Source organism: Chaetodon auriga, chromosome 13, assembly GCF_051107435.1.
Source record: "Chaetodon auriga isolate fChaAug3 chromosome 13, fChaAug3.hap1, whole genome shotgun sequence".
NCBI lineage: Eukaryota > Metazoa > Chordata > Actinopteri > Chaetodontiformes > Chaetodontidae > Chaetodon > Chaetodon auriga.
In genome coordinates, this window is record NC_135086.1 from 2,140,704 (window position 1) to 2,161,785 (window position 21,082).

Below are 21,082 nucleotides of genomic sequence, written 5' to 3' on the forward strand. Positions count from 1 at the left end.
TCATGTGCAGGGATGGATGCTGTGACAGCCGTCTGTCGGGTACATGCTGGACACGCATGCTGCACCCAGACAACCAGCAGCACAACTGGACGGTGAACTATAACTTGAAAATTTAAAATCCTTCCACAAACATCACAAAATCAGAGCTCCACCACAGATTTACTGTGGATTAAACCACTGTTTACTGACACACTCTCATCACTTCACTTGGTAGGAGGATGTGCAAGATTTTTACTAATACTGGTGGAATAAATAAACCCTGTGGGGACAGAGACTCAACGCAAAAGAGGATTAATGACACAAGAGCTCATTTAGAGCCGCGTGACAACAACATTATGAACACAACAACCACTCAGTGCAATAGCTGTTAATGAGCGCCACTGAGTGGTAAACACGCTCCCGCTGGAGGAGGAGTGGGCGTTGGGGCCGTGAGCGCATCCAACTGGGGCCCGTCCTCTGAATGTTCTGTGGACATTAGTTTGATGTTGATTAGTTTCACTGCTACATGTATTCACAAACACGGGAAGCAAGCACAGGTTGGTGCTGGAATCCATGACGGCATGAGGGACGAGGGCTCTGCAGCTGGTCTACAGAGAGGAAGAGGAAAGAGAGCGCATGAACGGGAAACAGTGCGCACGTGCTGCAGAAGCCAAACCTTAACTTCCCCTCAGATTCAGTGCGGTTGCATACTAACGAGACAAACGACTGTGAAGCACTTTTTGAGATTACAGGTTCAACACTGACCTCGGAAACAAGTAAGCAACACAGCAGCTGCTCTGCAGGGCTCAGACACGTTACCTTCAGTGTGATGTGTGTGATTGTTTTGGTAAATACTGTTTCAAAGGTCAAAGGAAAAACAGCAATACCACAGTGTGGAAATACTCTGTTACAGGTCCTGCAGAGTCAAAGTACTTAAAATATACTTAAGGTGCCAAAAGTAGAAGCACTCGTTATGCAAGCAGTCCAGGTGAAGCTCATCTGAATTATTCAAAACACGGCGAGCTTGTGAACTTCCCTCCAGCAATAGATTGTCATTTATTAATTGATTATCAATCTGAACCTGCAGACTAACTAATGCTGTGAAATGAATGTCAGAGTAAAAAGTACAATATACTGTACTTAAGTGTAGTATTAGAGTAAACGTACTTTCCAAAATTAGTCAATAGTGAACTTTTAATGTAAATATTGAGACGACGAGGACGAGATGGGCGTCCTTAAAGACCTCAGAGGACTGAGTACATGAACAGCATTGAACACGTGGCTCTGTTGTTGTTGTTGTTGTTGTTGTTGTTGTTGTTGTTGTTGTTGTTGTTGTGTTCTTTAATCCAAGTCTACTTTGCTTAACCGTCGTCACTCTGCAGCGGGGAGGGAAACACGAAGAGGAAATGTGTGAAGGCAGCGGTGGAGCTCCTCAGCTCTCTTCTCACTCACATCCTCTGCACTTCAACTTACAGACATTAAACTCACAGATCACATTAACAGACAGGCCGCCGCACAGTCGCCTCTCTGATCCATCCATGAGTGTGTAACCGTAATGAAAGTTCAATGCCATCCCTCTGAATTTCTACACCTACCATTTCTGTATCATCTGAGATCACTGGAAGACTCTCAGCACGAGCCGCGTCCAACAAACTGTCTCCCGTTGCTTTGAGTCTCGCAGCGCTCTGACTGACAAAACAGGAGCAGACGAGCGCCTTGAATTAGGGCACAGCGCCGCAATCCCTCTCGCCTGCGACTCGATATTTTTTCCACCAGAGAAATAAACGAGTAACCTTCTCTGATTAGATTAGAAGATTAAGAGACAGATTAGCAGAACACCTCCTCTGCAACACGAACCTTTTAGACATCGTCAATAAGGAGATTTAATTAATTACTGAGCATTATTTAACAAGCCGTTCTGAATCGTTCTAATTGACTCGTTGGGGTTGTGTTCACTGTCCGAGGGCGATGTGCCAGCAGGGTTGAATTTTCCAGCATTAGGAGAGTTCAGTGCTGCTGTAAGACACCCAGAGAACACGTGGAGCTCATGTGAGACACGCATGTCCTGCACTGGGCTGCATGCTGACATGTTTCAGCCGCATCCATCAACTCGTGTGCTTATATTTCATCTCTGCTCGTCTTAATTCGTCCACCCACGCGACACGCTAATGACCACATGCTTCATTTTCATCAGAACTGCAGATGATTTCTTTCTTTGTGCCGAACATCAGCTCAAAGCCCATCAGGTTTTCACTGTCGCAGCAGTGGACATGCAGGCCAGAAGAATGAGACACAGACATGCTATCAGTTTGCACCACTGCCCTGAATACATACGCTTATGAATCATGAATTTATTTGGTGAGTGTGTGTGTGTGTGTGTGTGTGTGTGTGTCTGTGTGTGTGTGAGAGAGAGAGAGAGAGAACCCTAACTGTGTTCTTCAGCTACACATCTCCTCTTCTTCATCGTCACCTTCTGAAAGCAGGTGAACATCATAAGCTCCTCCTGTTACTGAGCCGTCCTGGTCCTTCCCTTGCAGCGAGGGCTCCTCTGCCTCGGGGAAGCAGCAGAGTCCTCTTCAAAGGTGCTCCCAGCATGCACCTGTGCTGCGATGTTCCGTGCAGTCAGCACTTTTTCCTGTAACCTGTGCTTCCCCTGTGGCTCTAACAGGAACATTTCCATTATCTCAAGGTCCTTCATCACTAGGTCACCTTACTGGAACTCGCTAAATACAGTAACATCAAGCGTGCAGCCGACCGACAGCGGCCCGAAGGAACAGAGCTGGGAAAATAAACAACGTGACCCGACTTTGATGTAAGGATTCACACTGAACATGCTCCAGATAAATCAACATCATTTACATTCAAATCGGGGAGATGATGTCTAGCTCCTGACTCAAACTGCAGCAGGTCGTTTATGATGTGTATTTATGGTTTGGTGCGTATCGTGCACACAGAAAGGTGCAGTGTTGTATTTCAACATCTCAGTCTTTGCAAACTCTGACCTTCAAACCAACAGGAACACGAGCATCAGTGTCCTGAGTGAACGACAGGCAGCTGCATCCTGCATCATCAGGACCCGCGTGAGGAAATCTCACGTCTCATGGTTACATCTGTTTTCTCTGGTGTCACAAAGAGCAGCAAATCGACTGCATGTTATTGGACAGCTAACACGTAGAGACCCCATGTCTCAGTCCGGTGCTTTAGTCCACATCGGGGTTTGATTGGCCAACCTGTGCGATGCACCAGGGTCTGTATTAATAATCCAATCTCAAAAGCATCCGAGATCCGACATTCCTCTGCTCTCCAGCCAGATTAAATGAGTAGAAATGAGTCCGTCTCCACAATAAGTCTCACTCCTCCCCGCTGTAACTATGTCAGGAAGCGATCTGTTCATCAAGTCACTGTCCTGCCTGTCCTCTGTGGTAAAGACACCATTTCCTGTCTCATTAAAGCGTCGAGAAAATGTCTAGTCATAGAATTAAATACACACGGACATCAGGCTGCTGCAGCGTTTATCTGATCCCTGATCAGTTCAACCACTCACTGATCAGTATGGGTGAAGGAGCGGCGTGAGTCGGAGCCAGCCAGCCGCCGCTCGGGAGAAATGCCAGCCCTGATTTGCATGTAGCTCGGGAAAACTAAGCTGATGCAATCAGATGTGTAACCTGATATAGATGGTACACGTGGCAGCGGTGAAGGAGAGAGTCTCAAACCTCATCTGGATTTCAGCAGACAGGAGACACTCGAAGAAACGACGACAAAAGAGGCCTTAACGGACGGCAGCGAGGATGCAGGAGCACACATGAAGAGAGAGGAGGTCTGCTGTCCTGGTGCATGCTGGGAGGTCTGCCTTCATGCCTGCCTCAACTGATAAACACCATTATATAAACTATTTTAGGCTGACTCCAATTTTGAATATTTGGCCTCCACCGCAGTTAAATTTCATTCAAATAAGAAAAAACACTTCAGTCAAATTGTACAATTAAAATCTGCAAACATTAATTATTTTCAGGCTGTTGAACAAACAGCAGGCTGTAATACTGTTTTCAGTGCGTCTCAGGTATGCTTTGAAAGAAAGACTCCATGATCACCTTTAATTCAGACCCAGCTGTCTTCACTGTTTAGTTTTAATTAGCATGTCAGCATGTGGCATTTGTTTTATTATCGATACGCGCCTCCATCCTCGTCGACATCGAAATAATTCTCACTGAGCTGCTCCACGAGTGAGACAAGCTCAACATGTGTAACCTCACAAATCTCCACTGCATGAGGCTTTGCAGTTACTTTGCTATGTGAGCGCACTGGGAAAAGCGCGGCGTGTAAAGTGGATGATTGGATGCGGTCTGAGTGCTGAATATATATATATTTTATCTAAATTGCGGGATCGGCCGTCTGCAGATGGACAGGTGGCAGCGGCATGCATCACAGACTCACTTTAATTGGTCTCCTCTATCTTGTAGCAAGCAGCACCTTTTATTTGCCAAAGTGGCTGAGTGGTCCTTAAAGCTTCCTGAGACGTGCTGTAATGATGAGACACAGTGGCTGCCTCTAACCTATGTCTTGTATATTCAGAGGAAGTGTGTTTTAAAGCTTCCTGAACGGCGGACCTCAGTCACCGCAGCTCATTGACTCCTCTTATTAATTTCTCTTCATTGACTGCTCCTCGAGCGAGCCTGATATGATCCACATCTGATTTGCATTGCAAAGCGAGTGTCGCTGACGCGCTGCACGTTATTGAACGTGTTAATCATGCACTCGTTAAAAAAACCAAACATGTTCGGGAGGATGGAAGGAAAGGAGTCTCCCAGCCAGTCTGCAGTTAACCCTCTGGTCGCCGCTGGAGGAGTAAACACATTAAATATTACTGCTGGATGCTAAAATCCACACTTGAAGTCGGGATGCTCAAAAATAAATCACTGCAGCGACACTGAATTAATATGAGCTCACATCTGAAACTTAAAGCTGCACTAATCCACGCTTTTACATCAACCATGAATCAGATGACGACGTGTGAAAAGGCTCATAATCAGAGAATTATCACCCAGCTCAGCTCCCTCAGCTCCGCGGCACGCACCGTGTTTTCAGCTTCGACGAGCCGACGCGTCACTGTTTTGGTGTTGTTGAAGAAAATATACCACAAAGTAAGAAATTGCACCAGATGTGATGGATGTGTGCTGATATTAGCATAAACAAGAGCGCTGCAGAAACAGCAGGTTTGTGAGGCAGAAAGGGAAAACAGCCTCAGCACAGCGCTACGTTAAATGATGCTGGAGTTTAACAGTCTGACAGCTGCTGGAATGAAGGATCTGCAGCAGCGCTGAAGGTTACAAGGCGTTCATATTCAACTTGTTGCTCTGCTAAAGGGCAAAAAATCTGATATCACAGGTTTAAGGGATAAGACTGATGCTAGTTTCTACTTTCTTTTTATCATACAACAAATCCCACAAAGACACCAAAACCATTCATGTGCTAGTCTGTGGCACCGAGCCCCACGCCCACGGATTCCCTCTGAAGATGGAAATCTTAAAAACATGCCCTTGTTTGGGACTATTTTCAGCGGTGGATTAATACACATTTGGTGTATTAGTGGTATTTACTGCAGCATGTGTGGGATTGAGTCAAAACAAACCACAGTGAGTGTGTTCATGGTAATGAAGGATTATGTCGTCCGTGCAAAAGTGCGGCTCCCTGATGTGTTTTTGGACAACAATGGAGCTCTATGGTGCAGAGGAGCGAGACGTGAGGCTGTGGATGCACACACAGTCACTGTCAGTACAATCAGTTCATTTTTGGATTTGGTCTTTTACTGGGATTTGTCCATAGTGAGAAAAGATGTTTTAAAGTATTTGCCTTTTTCTACACAGAGAACCTTTTAAAATGCGTCGCCATCAGCAGCAGATGATGTCAGAGGGTGTGAGGAGGTTGGAGAATGAGATACTATACTGCCTCCTTTGTCCCAAGAAGTCTATATTTAAACCCGCCATGTTTAATTCATCGTCAACCGCCGTCCTTTCACACTGGCCTTGTATCTGAGACGGAACATCAAACGTACTGAGGGCTTAATGAAGTGAAATGTCACAGCCCTATGGCAGGGCTACGCAGGTTATAGATGGGCTATGAGTGTCACTCCATAATGCATCGGCCCCCATGACCCAGGGGGACAGCGGCACCGAGGCCTGAGTGTAAAGTGGATCACACTGCAACAGATACAACCGCTTCTCCGCGACATCAGCGTCCTGTTCAACGACACCTCTAGAGCATTTAGTGTTTTTTTAAGCTTGTTTGAATCACGGAAATAATGTTAAAGACACGCTCTTGAAATGAGTCCTGCTAGCTTGTGGAGCGCGGACTTCCTCAGACTTTGCCTGAGGTGGATAATAAATCAAACTGGATGTGGAACCTTAATCGGGCTTTGCTGTTGTTCTTCTGCTGTGTTGTTCTGTCACGTCAACAGACGCCGCACGCAGACTTTTGATTAGACGAGAGAAGGTCTGACACTTTCAGAGGGTCACCAGGAGCACAGAGCGCCACTGTGTGAGCGGCGGTTCATGATTTAAAGCAGTGCAGCATCGTTAGGAACTGTGCCAGCGTTGGGCGACTCACTGCTGTGATTTGCATCCATCACGGCTTTCGGTGACAGTCCAGTATGTATTGTTTTTGTAGCATAAAAGCGTGAAGGTCAGGACTCTCAGCGTCAGGCTTTTTGGCTGCACTGAAACACCAGCTCGTCTTCTGTTGTTTCTGATGAGCCACTGCTCACCGACTGTTAGCTTCGCCCAGAATTGTGGACTCTGGATTATGGTGCTGCTGAGCGGGTAGAACCATAATCAGGGCTGGTGGTGCACGCAGGACCCTTGATTGGCTGCCATCAGTGTGTGAAAGGGTGAACGAGAGGCAAAGCACTTTGGATAAAAGTGCGAAATGAATTCAAGCATTTACTTTTAATCAAATTAAGAACGTCGCTCTGCTTCTCACTAAATGCTGCCCACCGTGCTTTCTGATCTCTAAGCACCTGAAAGCAACAGGAAACGAGACAGACCCTCCTAAAAACCCCACAAAACACACCCACACAAAGATCTAAGACAACCAAAGGTTCTACTACTACTACTACTTCTACTACGCCGCAAAGTCGAAATTGAGCTTCCCTTAAACGTGTTATATGACCAGTAACACTTGTTTACATGCTTTGCCCCTCAGAGAACGCTGTTAAAGGTGTGACATCACACAGAGGTCATCCAAACTGTTCACGTAATCACAGGAAGTAAATGACGTATGAGACATTAATCACTTAATTCCTGGGACACCATCTATTCATCACATATTCAGGAGACACAGTCGTATTATTTTTAAACGTGTCGTGTGGCTCCGAAAGGAAAGTGTGTGTTTGAGAAAAGTTTTTTTTTTTTAATCCAAGTGTAATTTATTCCCTTCCAAATCATTTGGCATTTGGATGCGAACTGTGTTTTACTTTAATTTGTGATGCACCTGCAATTTTAAAGCCTCCTTTCAACTTTTTGGATGGAAATGAGAATAAAGGGAAGAGAAAGCGGGTACTTTTCTCCACCCTCAAACAAACTGCTGGGAAAAGCTCAAACTAACCTATGAGGCAGGAAACCTGGAGGCACAGAGCCACACAAAGCAGAAAAAGAGCCTTTTGTGAAAATCTGAGGGATGTTAACTTCCACCATTTAACCTTTAAACAACTAATTTTAGAACTTTTATGCTTTTGAAGGCACAAAACAGTGTTATTTGAATAAATATTTAATGATAACAAACAGAGATATCTGGCCAGACGTTCAGCTCTGAAGCTCTTTCCCCCGCCTCAGAGCTGCTTTCTCCCAGCGTGAATGGGCTGTCACTGGTGGTTTTAACCCTCTGCAGGTCTGCTGCTGAGACCTGTCAGCCACTCACCTTCATCCAATACATCACTGTCTTCCCCCAGCGGGCAGGCGTGAGCCAATCAATACCCTCCTTTGTTAGAATCCCAACAAATGGCCTTCAACAGACGACTGCACCGTCATTAGGGCACATCTCATCATCACATCAGTAAAATGTGTTCATCAGGGAGAAATGAGCAGCAGTCTGAGTTTGACCAGTTTGATTCTGGGGTGCATTAAATTTGAGGGAAATCTGATTTTGCTCAGAGGACAATCTGAACTGCATCTAATCATAAACAGAACAAACTTCAGTAAAGGCCGTTCACACCCACAGTCACACCCCCCTCTCCTCCTCTCAGGACTGTACATGCCGTGTGTGTACAGGTGAAAACACCTGCGTTTCTAACACACCTTCTCATGCACTTTTACATTTTTTGATGTTTCATCTTGACCTGGATGACAATTCCACATTTTCTTCCAATCAAATGTGATATGGAGCGAAGAGCTGATAACAACCATCATATCATAAATGTGACGTTATGGAAGATAAATATGCTCGAACTCGTGTTTCACTGTGACCTTAGCTGATGATTGATGGCTCGTTTTGTGAAATGTAAAGTGCAGCGCTGATTAATCTATAACAACCTGCAGGGGGGGGAAATCGGTCTTCCAGCTGCAATCCATCCATGATGCATGCCAAATTGGAAAGTGTTTAAAATATTGATCTGATGGGAGATTACAAAAGCTGATTTTTTAGAAACTGTGACCCGTGACCCAAACGCAGCTGGATGTGAGTGAGATCTACTGGAAGTTTGTGGTTTGGGTCAAAAAACATAGTCGTTGAAGGCTCAGGGGGTTTGTGCTGGAGGGCAGCGCTTCACCGCCATCAACCACTGCATCCTACTACCTCACATGCAAGAAAACACCAAACTTCATCATAATGAGTGTAAGCAACCAACATGGCTACTGTTAGCACTCACAGCCGTCATGCTAGGATGTTAGCATGTTAGCATTCTCTGTCATTCTTGTGGAATGGTGGAAGGCAGGTGCGTAGGGAGACAGGCAGGCAGGTATCCACTTCATTCATTCTGGCCAAACGGTGCGACAGCAGGTGAGGCCGACTCGTTTTGACTGTTTTCTGTCTACACCTCTGAATTACAGTGCCGGTGTAATGGAGCTGGACTTACAGCACTCGATGGAGGCTGCCTCTGCGCGTCTGCAGCCTGTCTGCGCTGCACTTTCTCATTAAGGGTCAACAGAATACAGAAAGTTCTGGAAAAAGGGATCCGGGGACCGTGGCTCTCCTCCCAGCGTTAAGATGCATGTGGTGGATTGACACTGATGGTTCTGTTAGTGGGAAATCAATGGACGAGAACCATTTTTTCAGCTGTCAAATACTCTCGCTTCCTCTGTCTCTCACAGAGGACAAGAAGAGACAGACATTTCATTTCTCCACTTTATTGCCACAGTGTTTTACAGCCCCTGCCCTGTTCTTTCCAGCCCAAACATCACGCTCTGTGACAGGACAGCTTCCTGACAGCCCTGCTTTTACGGCTGAGCATCGTTATGAATTTCTATTTTGGTAGCCATTTGTCCACTTTTTCGTGTCGGGTTATTATGCAAATGACAAAAAAAGCATCCAAATGCAACGTACAGAGCGAGAAATATTATTGAGAGACTGTTTTTGAGAACAGCGCTGAATCACCAGACTTCTGATGCACTAATGGCTGTGTTCATGTCTGCCTTCAGCGCTGCATGCAACGAGCAAGGGCGCAGGGAGAGCTGAGCAGGATCCAATCTCTCCCTTTTAATCAGAGGCCCTCCCTGCTCACAGCAGCGACAATGGAAATGCCAGGAGACGCAAAAATAGGATGCGCTGACAGGAGCTTAATGGAGGATGGAGAGGAGTGCGAGAGATGTAAAGCTTAACGGAGGCTCAACAAATAAGACGCCTTCCCCACCAGAATGTTTAGAGTACGAAGAGGAGCGGAGGCTGGGTTTCCACGTGTGCGCTGATCTCTGCGTGTACCCACAGCTGACCGGCGAGCAGTAGCATGCAGCCATTAGCAACTTCACGCTCTGACAGACGTGTGTGTGCGCTACATGCATGTCGGCGGAGACCAGCGCACACGCGTGCACACAAACACACTGATGCCTTCGCAGCAGTTCCCAGTGCAGCTTGGGATGTCTCTGATGTTAATTAATGGGAGGCACCAGAGCATGCGATTCCTAATTAACCCCTGAGAACGATGCTGCAAAGGCATGCAAGTGGAAAAGCAGCCTAGGAAGAATGCACTTTACTTTTCAAAGCCCCCGTTTCCCTGTGAACGATCCATACGTTGCAACGGGCTTCGCAGATCACTGACAGCAGCACGGCTGATCTTTTATTCCTTCAGCCGCCACGCCGAGCGGCAGGGGAACGCAGATTAATTGGTGTGATCATGTAGCTCATTAAGAAAATGAAAGAAAGTCAAGGTGGGTTGAAGGCTGAATGTGAGAGGGTCTATGGAACTGAACTGAGCGGCGGTGATTAGTCGCAGAAAACATGTGCGCTTGCATGCAAACATTTATTAGAAATCAGACCATGACCTGGCGTTGACATGCAATTACTGCACGCTTTACACTTATTAACAAAATGTGCACGCTATCTTACGTCCACACGCCCATGAAATACACCCATGAGCAAACAGCTTCAGCTCGAGTTTGTCGGCGCATCCACACCCCACAAACTGCAGCTCCGGTCACAGCCTGCTCGTTGGCGGTCGAGCCAAGAGCTTCCTGCCGCATGCCAAATTTCTTGATTTAGAATAAAAGGTGTGGAAGGAAAACAGTGATTCACCAAACACTGCCCCATAGTGAGAGTAATGGGACGTGTCGGTGCCAAGGTAAGAGGCTCAGCCGAGGGGAACACTGGTGGCAAAGATCACCCTGATGTTACGTGCTGTGTCTCCAGCGTTGACGCGAGCGGGAGAGAAAGTGGTTCTCATTTCCTGAGCCGCAGCGAGTTCAAGGGCTCGAGTTCCACTAAGGATGGAGGGAACACGACCTCCTCACAACCCCACAGTCCGGCTGCCAAAATCCTAAGGAGAAGAGGCCCGAGCTGAACACATTAAACGCTCATCACTGGGTTTTGCCTGTCAGGCTGCACACACGCCGCCCTAACCCTGTGACTGTGTGAAGCTCTGCAGGCTGAACGCAAGAAACTACTCGTCCTCCTTTGGATGTTTTCGGGGTAAAGTAAACAAAATTAGGGCTGTGACTAAGGTTCTCACCGTCAATTAGCCTGCTAATTATTTTCTCAATGAACTGAGTAATCATTCTGATGATTCCCATCACAGTTTGCTGAAGCTCCAGGTGAAACTTGATTTTTTTTTTTTGCTTCATTTGTCCGACCAACAGCCTGCAGCCTCCAAAACATTCAGTTTTTATCGCATAAGACACAGAAAGTAGAAAATCCTCACAATTAAGAAGCTGAATAATTGAGTAATTACCAGAACAGTTGCTGTAGGTTGACTAATTAATGAACTGATGAATCATTTCAGCTCTGCTAAACGTATATTTTGACTTCATGTGATTTCATCGTTCTAATAAACAGTCGCTTCAAGGCTGCAGCGACGAAAGCCGGTCCTCCTGAGACGAGCCGTCTTTCTGCTTCATCTGTTCCTGTTTTATTCTGTGATTTGTGTTTGAATATGTCAAACAGCAGAAACTCATTCCAACGTCTGCCAATCAAACGAGCCATGATTTCATTCTGAGTGTCACATATGTAAACAAAGAGCATTCACAGATCATGTCTATCAGTGTTTGTGGACTTACACATTAGAAAGAGATCAAACACCACACATGTTCAGACGAGCTACAGATACGAGCAGGGAATGAAAATTGGGATTTTCCTTTAGCTGAATCAGAATTAGTGGGCTTATGTCAGTAATTAGGCCACAGCAGCAAAGCATTCATCACCGTCAAGGACTCGACACACTCGACCGCGGATTTTCTTCGGCAGATGTCACTGCCCATTAATGCATTCGCGCCTCTGAGCATCATTATCCTCTCAGTTTTGCTTCAGGAAGTTCACCTGTTAATAATATAGCTTGCGTGGCAATCACGTCCTGTGAGGAGACTCGCGGCTCAAGTTTGACACTCGGGTATGTGAGTGCACCTCGAATTATTCTGTGGAAGTTGTCAGATGTGTAAGAAGATGCTGCTGCTAGATGAGAAACTAGTTCTGCTTTTATGGAGAAGTGACCATGGGCTTAGCTTGGAAAGGCTTAAACGAATACACAGCTGCTAACATGAATAGAGAAACAGGGCACATTTCATGAACAGATCATTAAGTGCAATACTGTGTTAGGGACATACAGGAGGGGGATAGTTGTTGCATCTATTACAAAAACCAAAACGTCTCACGGTGATGCACTGCATTTCTTCCTTCATTTCAGCAGCACCCACTTTCATTTTCACATAATCACACGTTTGTTTTTGTGAGCTGTGCAGAAAAACGAACACACCCAACAGTCCGGGGAGGATTTATTAATCTGTCACGAACACGCCAGCTTTTCATGCAATAAAAAAGATGAATTCGACGGCAGTGAAGGAGGAGAATTGACAGGCAGCACAGCTGACTGGTGATTGGGTGAAGTCGAATGGTAATTTGTACAAAGTAAACAGTATTGGCGGCTGAAGGCTCAGTAACAGATTTACAGAGATTACTGCAGAACTGACCATTTATTGAGGTGAGAGATGATTGGTGTGAGTGGGAGGAACACAGCTGCTCCCACATGTGCACAAAGTCTGACCTCATATTTTCAAATGTGCTAAAACCTGGGTCCCAAAATGCCTTTATACTTACAGCCTGTACAACCAAAGAACAATCAAGTGACTTCTTAGCTTAAACAACTAATCAAACGATATTTAAGATTGAGAACGTTTGAGAGATCGATGTCATAGAAGGAGAATCAGCAGAACTGAGAGACAGTTGGACAAAACATCTTAAAACTTCTCATTCAGACTTAAAATAATCTGGGTTTAATAATAATTTGTCTCTGATATGTTTTTTTTCCACAAAAACAGTTCAATTACTCCGTTCTCAGCATGTCTGCATTGGAGGCTTCCTCCAAGTTTCCACATCACACCAATGGACCAATGACGGGCTTCCAAACGAGCTGTGATGACACATGATCCTGCTTACACAAACATGTGTTAGTTTTGTTTTTGTGACAGTTGTTAGAGAGCTGTTGAGACGGTGAATCTGTACCATAAATGTTCAGACTGAAGCATAATGTCACCTTGCATCACTTTGCACTTTGACGTTAGCTGTGCAGCAGCTAGCTTTAGCGAGCTAGCACCAAACACACTGACAGTGTGTGTGTGGTTCGTGTGTAACAGCTCAGCCTCTGACTGATCTCAGACCTCATTAAAAACTTCACTTCTTCCCATGTTTTCCTCAAGTCCCAACCAGAAAAACGGCCATATAGGTCGACCTGGTAAGTAGGTCAATCTGACCCACATTTAGAGCTATTTTTAGACGGTGACCTCTAGTGGCCACAGCATTTATGACAGGAGCAAAGGAGGAAGTCAGATGACGGAGTGTAAAGAGCAAGAAAACCCACATGTGGCAGGAGGTGGGTGGTGAGGACAAAGGCCTGCTGCTGCTGCTGCTGCTCTCCAACACTGATAAATGTGGCGTTTGGAATCGTTGGCTATCAACCTATTCAGCCATCAAGTAGGAAGACGTGTGGCCTTTTATTTCTTCTCTCCAACCGTTTGAGTGACACAATAAGTTTTAGCTCAGGTGGAGATATTCTCGGCTCGTCGCTTCGATTCGATCTGCCTCGGGGGAATCCGTATCCACTCATCTTCTGAATGCACCTTCAGGCTCGAACAGCAGAAACGTTGCAAGGAATGCTGTTTGTCACACACTCTTACATCCAACACGTAGCATGACGAGCCATAAACAATCACTGATGTGAAAGCTGAAGAGAGCGGCTGAAGGAACGGGGAATGTTTGAGTGGATGTTCAGAATACATTTTGTCTTGAGTTATCTTAAAGTGTTTGCCCACTTCACTGACTCTCTGTTGACTGAACAGTTTCTGGCCAACTCTCCAAGCCAGTGCGAGCACAATACGATGCCCCTCTCTCACCAGATTGTCAATGATGGACTCAGGGTGCCAGCCCGCCAGAGGGGCCTGCGACAGCACTGATGGACGGCGACGCTCGCTGAATCATGTGGCGGCAGCTGAATGTGACTTTCTCCATCAATACATCAGGGTGAAAAACAGGCGCGCGCACCGATGTGCACTCACAACAGCTGGAGAAGGTGATGCACGTCATTTTTTGCACACGTGCCCGACATTAACCAGATGTCTCGCTCTAATCTCGGCACAGATCTTCATGAATAACACACCGCATCAGAATGACAATGAAGTTCATGTTATATCGCAGCAATGTCAGACAGCGCTGCAGCCTGGTGACACTCTGTACATGGATGTCTCACTGACGGATAGTAAGTATGCAGATTTGTCTGAAACAACATAAAAAATGGAGAATAACTGTGCTATTTATAATCTAATTGCAGTGTTAACTGATGTGATTGATTTAATGATGCACGGTCCAATCAAAAGATGCTAATTCACCCGTCCAAACTGCAGATAATTGGGGGTTATAGTCATCATCATCACCGTGTTTAAAGAGGTGAGGCATTTCAAAGAAGCAGTTTCCTGTGAAAAACTGGCTCTATTAGCAGAGAGATGGGGGTGTGCCCGGTGAATCACAGCGCTCTCAGCAGCACATCTAATCCCTAATGATGCACTTCATCTGACTAATCATCAGACTGGAGTAACCTATCCATGTGCAGCTTTACATTTAGGCTCAGAAATGGCACACCGTCGCCTTTCACTGCTGATCACACCGACGTATTACAAACGGACCAGGAGGTCTTCATCTGATGTGTTGCAGCAACTTGGTCTTTAGACTTCCTGTCCGCACCGGAAGTGTGAACGCGCTGCACTGCGTAGATTTACATCTGATGAGTTTTATAGCATAACGTACAGCGTGAAGGACTGAGCATCCTCACACCCGAAAGTCTGAACAGGTTGGTTGCCAACGACTTCCATCACAATACATCATATATGACTGCTGGAGACTGACAGCGCCCGTCGTCTTTATGCATTAACGCAGTGAAACGTTTGCATTTTGCTCAGGTTTGGGTGTCAAAACTACTTGGTTAGGTTTAGAAAAAGGTTGTGGCTTAAGACAAGGACGTCACTGTTATGCAGGTGATGTCAGGAAGCAGCCTCCTGAGTGTGTTTGTCTGACCATCCATCCACCCGACCTTCCTCCAAATGCAGACTTTCTTGTTCTGAATGCAGCATCACCTGACTTCCTGCTTTGCTCCTGTAATAATTACTGCAGCCTAACAATAACTGTAAATATGGGTCGTACTTGCAAGGTCGACCTATGCGGCTGTGTTTCTGGTGAGAACTGACGGAGGTGGAGGAGCTGACTGACATCGACTGCTGTTTATGTAGCTGCACTAATTAGATCAGTTCCTGCACCCGACACTCATCTAGGATCATCTCGACGTGTTGCTGTTTTAATAATCACGGTGATATTTGTGTTTTATTATGTGCTAATATACGTTAGTGTGTCATAACAGATGCTGTCTGAGTGCCGCCATTAAAAAACGTGTGTTAATTCAGTATTTCTTCCTCCAGAGCAGCCACCGTCCAGTCTGGGATCATTGTTGTGTAACAAGCTCATTATTCCAAATTATATTATCAAAATATACATTATTTTCTATTTAATAACCTGCATCATCACCGTGACTTTTGACCTGAGCAAGCAGACGTTAATGATGAGGAGTTCATGTTTTTAAGTTCATGTTCGTGTGTATGTTCATCATGGAATTCTATTTCACTTCATCCTCTGCAGTCGTGAAGCTAACGTCGTCTTAAAAGCAGGGACTGTTCAAATGCTTCTGTGTAAATAAAGTTATGCAGTGATCTGCATGTCACTGCACCCAGTTTGCACTGGACTGTTCGTCGGATCACATGACATGCCCGCCCAGCTGATCTCTAATGTAGACAGAGATGAAAGACTTTCAAACAAAACCTCCAAAGCCTCTGACTTAGGGAAAAAAAATCTCATTTTTGCTCCAAATCCTAGTGATCAATCTTTCCTCTAGCCCGTCTGTCTGTTATCTTCTCCCATTTGTCTGGGGTCTATTTTGCCCCATCCATCCACAAACCACCCTATAAAGCTGACTTTCTGACTGCCTCATCGCACAACATCGCGGCTCTCTCTGTCTAGCCCGAGGTCAGCTCAGGGAATGAGATGGCGTTGCGAAGATAGTGGAAAAATGTCACCCGGGAATGAAATATTGATGGACAGAAAGGCCTCGCCTCTTTCCCTCGCCCTCAGGCGTGGACTGAGAGTCACGTAGTTGATGGGCAACGAAGAGGAAAGCCAAAACAAACAGACTAATCTGCAGGAGAGGAGACAGACGGAGAGCGGGGCCGCCACAATCCTGTCCATCCTTTTCCTCCGAGGTATCGTTATCTTCTCCCTCCCCTAAGCAAACCATAATCAGATTCTCTTGCACTTCACTTGATGTGGTTTATTTCCAGCCAAAGCCCTCCAGGCTTAACATGTGATCCCCTTCTGGCAAATAAGGAATCAATACAATGCAAATAAGAGGAGGGAAAATAACTCTAAAAACGCCTGAATCTGCATAACGACACGCAAGGTAAAGCTGGGGCGAAGCGCGGCAGCCTGTTAAAGACTGAACTGTCTGCTTGCTGTTTTAGTCAGCCTCAATTACAAAGCAGGAGAGGCGGCGGAGAGAGATGTCACCCCTCTGCTGCCGAACAAAAGCAGCGCTGTTGTTTGCTTTTGCAAAACACACTCAGAACTCACCGAAATGTCATTCGTGCCAAGTAAGAGTGGAGGTGTGTTTTGGATAAATACACGTACAGCAACATGAAGCAGAGGACAAGACATGTCGGAGTTTAGCGGGCTGTCACTCAACCGGGGAATAATTCAAGAGTGACAACAACTATTCGTCATTGGTGCTGATTCTGTTGTTCTATGGAGGCACAAAAGCCTGAAAACAAGCTTCATTAGAACCAGTTTCAAATTATATCTTCACGGACGCAGAAACCTCGTCAAGGCCAACGGTCATTGTGTGAAAACGCTGCAGTTTTATGTGTATTTCAACCTTTTCACGACTCTTCAGTGAATCCCAGCAGGTACAGAATTACTCACCATTGATCCACTTGGCGTCCGGGTCGTGGGCCTTGAACTCGGGTTTGAACAGATCCTCCACAGTCAGCTTGGTGTCGCTTCCAGCTTGGTTGTCAGCTGCAAAAACAAGCCGTGAATCATTAAGTTGCCTAACATTTCTGGACGCCGTGTTAACGTGAAGCTCGCTCCACTTATCAAACATCAATTCTATCTCTCGAGCCAATTTGCTGTGTAGCACACATGAAATCAATCCTCAGCACTACCCGACGTTGGGATTCACTTCCACCACCGGCATTGAGATGAACATGACCCACATCAGAACACCACCAACACAAAGTCACCCCCTAAACCGAAAGACGCTGGGCTGAGAGAGCATGCTGGGGATACGCCTGTGTGTGTGTGTGTGTGTGTGTGTGTGTGTGTTACTCTCTAAACAGGAAGTGCAGGTGCAGTTACCAGGACAGGTGATGAGAAAATAAAACAGGACGTTTTTATGTTGCACCACAGAATATTAAATACCTTTTATCTTCACATCAATGATGGAGTCTAACATGTATCAGCAGGGCCAATATCACTGATTGATTTTGGCTCATCAAAGATAAATCGCAGGAGCAACAATCGTTTGGCCAACAGAGCCGACAAGTTGATTTTTCAGATGTAAAATGTGCGAAATATAATTCCTTAATAGCCAAATTTAAGCCATCCTTGTCAAAAATGTTTGTTTATGACATGTTTTTACGTCTATTGAAAAGAATCACGGCCAGTATAACAAATGTTGGCACAAACCCTGAGTCATAAAATTAATTAAATTCAATTACACAGCAATCATCCGGCATTGACATGGATTCAGGCAGATGGTGGACGGCAAACCGGATGTCGTTTTAGTGGATGAGCCTGCAGAGAACAGCAGCAACGCTAACATTTCTGCCCAAAGTTACATTTTTCAGCTTTTTATCATTTTTTACGACCTGGTGTGACTCATGTCTGTCGCACGAGGAGGAAACTTCAAGAATTTTATGATCAGAGTTTGAAATCCTGTCAAGATATTACAAGAAACCACCGTCCATGTAGGAACAGAGGGACGCTTATACAGCAGCTGCATGAATTATGAGAATAATTACATAAAAAAATGGATACGAAATGATTTCCTTCATGTCTTCGTAAACAATATGATGTCAGATTTTTGTCTCAGGAGCTGATGGAGACCAAACCAGAGCAAAAAGGTCAAACACGAAGTGTGGACACTTCGCCCTCAGCGGCTGAAATCTGATGAAAGTGTCTTAGAGATTTAAAGTGGATTTCTGTCTCATTGAGGACGTCCTCTTCTCCCTGCGGGATAAAATGGAAATATCTGGATGTTTACATGTGCTTGGTGGACAGGTGTGCTGAGCATCCTCTAATCCAGATTTGCATAAAGGCACCTGAACACACAATGACATCCATGTACATGAAAAGATGCACACGGAACACTTTCTTTTTTTTCCCTCCGTGTGGCATTTCATATGTTCATGAACATGATCATTAGCAGGCTCGAAAATCCTCAAGCTGCTCCAGCGTCGCCCCTGGAAATGTTTCATTTTTAATTATGAAATGTTTCGCCTTTAGCAGAAAAAAACGTGCCAATTGTAAGCTCCTTCTGAACAGGACAGCTGCTGATTGTGAGCTGAATGGGAGGGCCAAGTCATTTTGAATGTCAGCCATATTGGCTTCCCTTTATAACTCCACACAGCATGTTTGTTTATGGAGGCAATGAAAGTCTAACCAACCGTGGAATACCCAGGGGAGAGTGTGGCTGCATGGGGAGCGGATTGTGATGATTGCACATCTGAGTAGCAGTGAGGTTTTTCTGTAGGTGTACAGTGAACGATGATATTCAGATAACCAAAGAAGACGATCAGCTGCCTGGATCAAAGCACTGTGTGGTATAGAGGCACCGGGTTAGAGGTCTGAGGGGTCTCACAGGTCCAAAACCAGTTTGGAGTAGTGTGGGTATCTCTGGTGCTAAAAAAAACTCAGGGTAGCAGACACAGCACAACATTTTAAAGCTGCATCAAACTGTTTTTTTTGCTTTGTTTTGCTAAAAATCAGACACATTTGACATATTTTGGCCTTTAAAGTTGATATGGCCTCACGTTAGCCTATTTACAGGAGCATCAGCATTCATCTGGAGTCACGAACACTAGCAGCATCTTCATTTACTGGGTTTGACTCATCGTCTCACTGTCAGCATTCAGCATATTCCAGATATTCTGGAGGAGGGCTGAACCACACTGACGCCTCCTACAGGTCCATGATCTGCTCATCCACTGGCTTTTAGGTCTATTACAAGCTTGAATGTTAAGCATGTTTACAGCCGTGTGGACTCTTGTTGACATCAAATGCAAAATCCTTGAATCAAAATCTCTTTCTGCTCACAGAACAAGCTGCAGAATTTGATCAGATTTGAATTTGTGGGCCCTGAAAGCAAAATAATGAACTAAAAGGAGCTAAACAGCTGTGCAGAGCTGAGGGGAACTGAGGGTTCGGTGACTGTCAGTGAGCGATCCCCTTCACACATCAGCACACAGAGTCAATCTTGATAAGTGCAGCTTTAATGCCTCAGTGTCATGCAAAGTTATTTTCGCATGATGTGTCGTCGGTCGTTCTTTGTGTAGACTTGTGAAAAATGTCGGGACAAAGTCTGAACGGTGGAGCAGAAGCAGATGTAAGAGCAGAGCACAGCCGCTGGGTGTTACCTGGTGTGAGGAGGATGACGGACATGGTGATGAGGGAGCAGACCACCAGGATGACCAGCAGCGCGATGGCGATCCCTTTCCAGTTCCTCTGAGGAGGACTCACCCCACCCAGGTCCTGCAAAGAGCGAGAGAGACGGAGGTCAGGGTGGAGGAGAGAAAGATGCTGCACATGCCACACATCGTGGTGCTGCCGGCGGCCGCTGTTAGCACTGTCGCACTGACGCTTCAACCCAGTCGCATGCACACTTCACATTTGCCACGAAAGGCTTTGCGTGAGCGACGGCGTGAGTCTGGAGGATGACGCTCGCCGGGTCTGATTAGAGCTGCAGAGCTGAAAGACAGTTCAATCTCCGCGTGGACAGCCTCTCCTCTGAATCACACCTTCTAACCCACGAGTCGCACTCCGTTCAGCTCAGTTGAATGTTGTGTTATAACCCTCAGACGGAGCTGCCGCTACATCTTTTGCAGATAAGGAATAAAGCGGCGTTTGCATTGAGGGCTCCGACGGTCAAACTGGCCACAGACAAGCTCGATTTGAGCAATCGGAGAGACGGTCGAGCGCACCGTGTGATATCATCTGCACTGAAACAGCTCCAGGAGAGTCTGTGAAGCTTCGGCCTGCAGCTCCATCTCTGAGTCTCTGCATTAGAGGCTCTTAAACTGGGTCTCCACCAAATCTGCTGCTTCTGATAAGGTGAATTAAGCCCCCACCCCTATAAATTCCTCCTCACTGCAGCATCTTCTGCCTCAATTACCCACAAAACCCTGCAGGTGAAGTACAGTGATTTCTGGCGTTCTGGCTGGAGGGGAGGGGGAGCAAAATGATTGCCAATTAGAGCTGGGTTCCGCTTTCACAAAGAAGCTTTCCTCACATCTGTCTGATTTTCTCTGAAATCCATTTCCTAACGACTTCACATGGCGGCTTCAAAGCAGCGCAGCTCACTTCTTCAGCTGATAGTCGTGACTGGAAACGTCACACACACTGACTGATGAGCCAATTATGACTGAAGCACCTCCTGTTAGTTCTCACAGACCACAAAGTAGCAGACAGGAAGACGAAGTCAGCGGCTGCGACCCCGGTCTAACAGAGTTTTGGCTGTTTAGCGCTCATGTTCTGCTGATGTCGTCAGACTGAGTAACAGGTGGACACGAGAGCGCACTCGGCTCTTCCTCAGACTACACGGACTTCCTGACCCCGTGACCGCAGACACACACGGTCGCAGCGTTACGCCCCCTACAGCCCCCCCTGG

The 21,082-nt window shown here is 46.0% G+C and overlaps 1 protein-coding gene across 2 annotated transcripts in view; it reads right to left on the reverse strand.

Moving 5' to 3' along the window:
* Positions 1-21,082, reverse strand: part of dpp10 (dipeptidyl peptidase like 10) — a 153,113-nt gene that overhangs the window by 43,152 nt on the left and 88,879 nt on the right. For both annotated transcript variants that reach the window (XM_076746890.1, XM_076746891.1), the window contains exons 2-3: positions 19,833-19,947; positions 17,119-17,214 (exon numbers count right to left, since the gene is read on the reverse strand). In XM_076746890.1, the coding sequence (XP_076603005.1) occupies positions 17,119-17,214; positions 19,833-19,947 (211 nt within the window). The remainder of the gene's footprint in view (positions 1-17,118; positions 17,215-19,832; positions 19,948-21,082) is intronic.